Here is a 3,300-nt window from a genome sequence, read left to right on the forward strand (position 1 = left end):
GCATATGTCACTATCGGATGTGCAACTGTGCTTGTTTTGCGTCGCCCTGCGAACATAACTCAGTAGTATCCGGCATCTATGGAGGCGTGGGTATTTGAGGTATAGTTTCTGGTATGACATTCCCGGAAGAGTGTCAAAACTCTAAATTTGCTACCTTCATATTTTTAGGAGTAGGCATGCTTCATCTGCGGCCCAGATCAACTGTAATACCCGACCGGTTCTATCCAGCATTCTTGTGGAGTTGCCCTGGCGAGGTGAGTTAAAGCTTGGACAGGCTCTCCATCCCGCGAATGATGCATCTCAAGTCAAGTGACTGCGGACTGCCATTGACTGGAATACACGGCGCAACAATGCAGCCCTTAATTGGTCATTTATGAATGATGGGCGTCTACCTTTAGGTTCCGAGGTTTTTAGCACTTTTACAGTCACTGATGCCGTCGTCTTCATAAACACCCTTGGCTCTCATCTTTTTTACCTCCAGCCCCCCACTGCTGTGTTGACGGAAGCACCACGGGGGAAGAATTCATTTTGCTAAAGCAACGCCGCAGATGGCCGGAATTGCGCTAGAAATAGCCAGGCAGAGATGATTTTCCCTTGAGGTTTGTGGTGAGTCCCCCACGCAAAACAGTTACACAATCAGAAAAATTCCACAATTTTCTCAAAACGAAACGTTTGGGAAGCGTAAAGATACTGACTGTACCAGGTATCATTACGTTTGGAATGTTTCCAAACACATGAGGGGTCCCTTGCAGTGCGACACGAATGACAAGGCGGCGTATATGCACTAACAACTGATTGCCAATCCACGATGCGAATTTTTTGACTCAGCATCTTGCTGATGCGAACATGCCGGACCGCTATACTGTAGATGGCCGAACAACAATCAAGGGCCTGCAGCAACCATTCTTACGCGACATTGCGACTTGAAGATTGTCGCGTCTGTGCCGTGGAAATTGAATAGAAACTGTTCTATTCAATTTCCACAGCATTGCACCGGTCCAAGTTTACTCTCTCCTGTCAATGTGGAACAAAGTGGCGTTTCGAGCCCAACTATCGTACAGCGTGTGTTGGTCGTTTTGGTTGTTCGGGTTGTTTTCTTTTTCTTCTCGCCCCTTTTTTCCTGCAAAAATAGAAAACCTTGAAAAATTACTACTGTACAAAAATCTAGTGCCAAAAATCAAAACATCAATCCAGCTTCACATGACCCTCCTCCCAGTGCAGCATACGGCACCGCACAACATATACCTCCATCCGTCTCGCGCTCCCTACTCGCGTTCCTCCTACTTGCGCCTCCCTGCGGCCTCTCTCATCGCCTGCACAACCGTATATTGCTCGGCACGCGCTTAGAAGTTCGCTTGCTTGGGCTTGTTGCGCGCGAAATCCGAAAGGAAGGGACCTATGTCTACTAGCTCAAGCTTGGACAGCCTCAGGGGCATGGGTATCCCACTTTACGTGGAGCGAGTGGTTACGAAGAGATCAGAACGGGGACGATCAAGCATATTACAAGTTGAGTACAACACTGGGGAGAAGGTCAAAGTTGGAGACCTTTCAAGCTTAGTAACGTATAGGCACATGCTGGCGGGAGACTTAACAGGGATGGCACTGAGGAACAATATGTTGAGCCTCAAGACGATTGGAAACTTTATATATTCTGCGTCAGTGAGGATAGAAGGGGGGAAGACTTGCTTCAACTTGGTAAATGGTGGATCACGGAGGCTCGGCGTACACTCCAGTAGCGGAGTGTTTTTCTGCCCAGGTTCCGACTTGGAGACGTACGGCAGAACGGGAATCGGGTCTTCTAGCGCCAGGTGGGTCGACGCACACATCGAGGCACGCAACGTAGTTCGGGGCGAAGTGATCAATCGACTCACGCTCTCGGCCGACACGATGTATCTGATCGGCAGCGGGGTCGACACGGAGCTAACGGGGGTCCGAGATTCAATCCCCCAATGCACCATTTCCCCTTATGCTAAATTTGTCAAGATCGACTGGTGGCGAAAGATCGCAGAAGAAGCTGGGATCACTCTTAACATCCTTGAGGAATATGGAAGACCAGAGGCAGTAATACTACAAAGAGATGCTTCCGGAAATTGGGAGACGGGCCCCAGCTGTAACAAAAGTGATATTGATTGTCCGGAGTGTAAGGACTGCTCAGAAGGGATTGTTAGACATGCTGGCCGTTGTGGTTTCCTGTCTGAGGAGGAAGAAGGCAGGTTCGCTGTCTGTGTAGTCCCGGAACATGCAATGTTTGAAGCAAAAGCAACTGGTGGCAGATATATGGAAGGAAGATATAGGAAAAGGTTAATTATGAGGGCCATTAAATTGATCAAAGTGCTCAGATGTCATGTGGCAGATCAAGTGAGAGCCTTATCCAACACTACTGGATTGAAGATGGAAGAGGTGATTATGACTATGACGAGGATGGGCGAGGTCAGGAGAGAGTTTGCAGCCGCTAATCTATGCTTCCTGCTAGATAGTACCATGAACGGGGCGCTCGTCCAAAAGTCTCCAGTCCCGGTTACTATTTTGCAGGGTTCGACTTGGAGACACAGCGGCTCGACCGAGAACCCAGGGATGATCAGCGAAATTACGGGAGTGGCACCTGTAGGCACGGTAGCGGATTACACCTTCCACGAACGCAGGACAGGGGATCCAGTGCCTGAGGCCGACGGCGGGAGCGATCTCAAAGCGGGCACAGACTCTAACGCCGTTTCTGGAGACTCAGTAACTGTACCAACACTTAACGGGGTCAAATGGGCTGCATGAGCAGAAGCTGCGGGATCTGTACGCGACACTTGAGAAGGCACGAACGGTATACTACGTGCACCAAGTGGCGATCGATCAAATATATAATAGGGCAGCAGAGGACAAGGTGACAGGCAGGGACCTGGACTCTCTTATTGACGCTTTTCGCGGAGGAAGCACCGAGGGCAGACAAGAATACGACACACAATCAATGCTATGCACGAAGTGAATGACGCCCGGATTAGAAGGAAGAAGATCAAATTTAGTGAGAAGTTGAGGGTTGCGCGTATCGAAGCAGAGGAGCATAGACTCGATAACGACAACTGGCTTAAGACAACTTATGAGTTGTTTATTAAGGTTTTGGACGTGTCGCTAGGCGAAGCTTTGGGTGCGCTGAGCCAGGTGGAAACGGCTGAGCTCGAGGGAAGAGAGAAGAAATCAGTTCGGCATGTTAGTCGGTTTGGGTGTTCGGGTTGTTTTCTTTTTCCTCTCGCTCCTTTTTTCCTGCAACAATCTAGAAAACCTTCTTCTAAAATCTCGTGCGAAGAATCGAAA

General features: G+C 49.2%; 1 protein-coding gene; it reads left to right on the forward strand.

The window, feature by feature from the left end:
- The first annotated feature begins 196 nt into the window (after nucleotides 1–196).
- Nucleotides 197–3,300, forward strand: CHC_T00000906001 (hypothetical protein). XM_005711215.1 is given in 3 exon segments: nucleotides 197–1,398; nucleotides 1,399–2,766; nucleotides 2,767–3,300. The coding sequence occupies 1 exon segment, from the start codon at nucleotides 1,399–1,401 to the stop codon at nucleotides 2,764–2,766; it is 1,368 nt and encodes a 455-aa protein (XP_005711272.1). The 5' UTR covers nucleotides 197–1,398; the 3' UTR covers nucleotides 2,767–3,300.

Source organism: Chondrus crispus, genomic scaffold, assembly GCF_000350225.1.
Source record: "Chondrus crispus Stackhouse genomic scaffold, scaffold_704, whole genome shotgun sequence".
Taxonomy (NCBI): domain Eukaryota; phylum Rhodophyta; class Florideophyceae; order Gigartinales; family Gigartinaceae; genus Chondrus; species Chondrus crispus.

What these genes read in the sequence shown, in the direction of transcription:
- CHC_T00000906001 (XM_005711215.1), top strand. Translation starts at nt 1,399, where the DNA reads ATGTCTACTAGCTCAAGCTTGGACAGCCTCAGGGGCATGGGTATCCCA.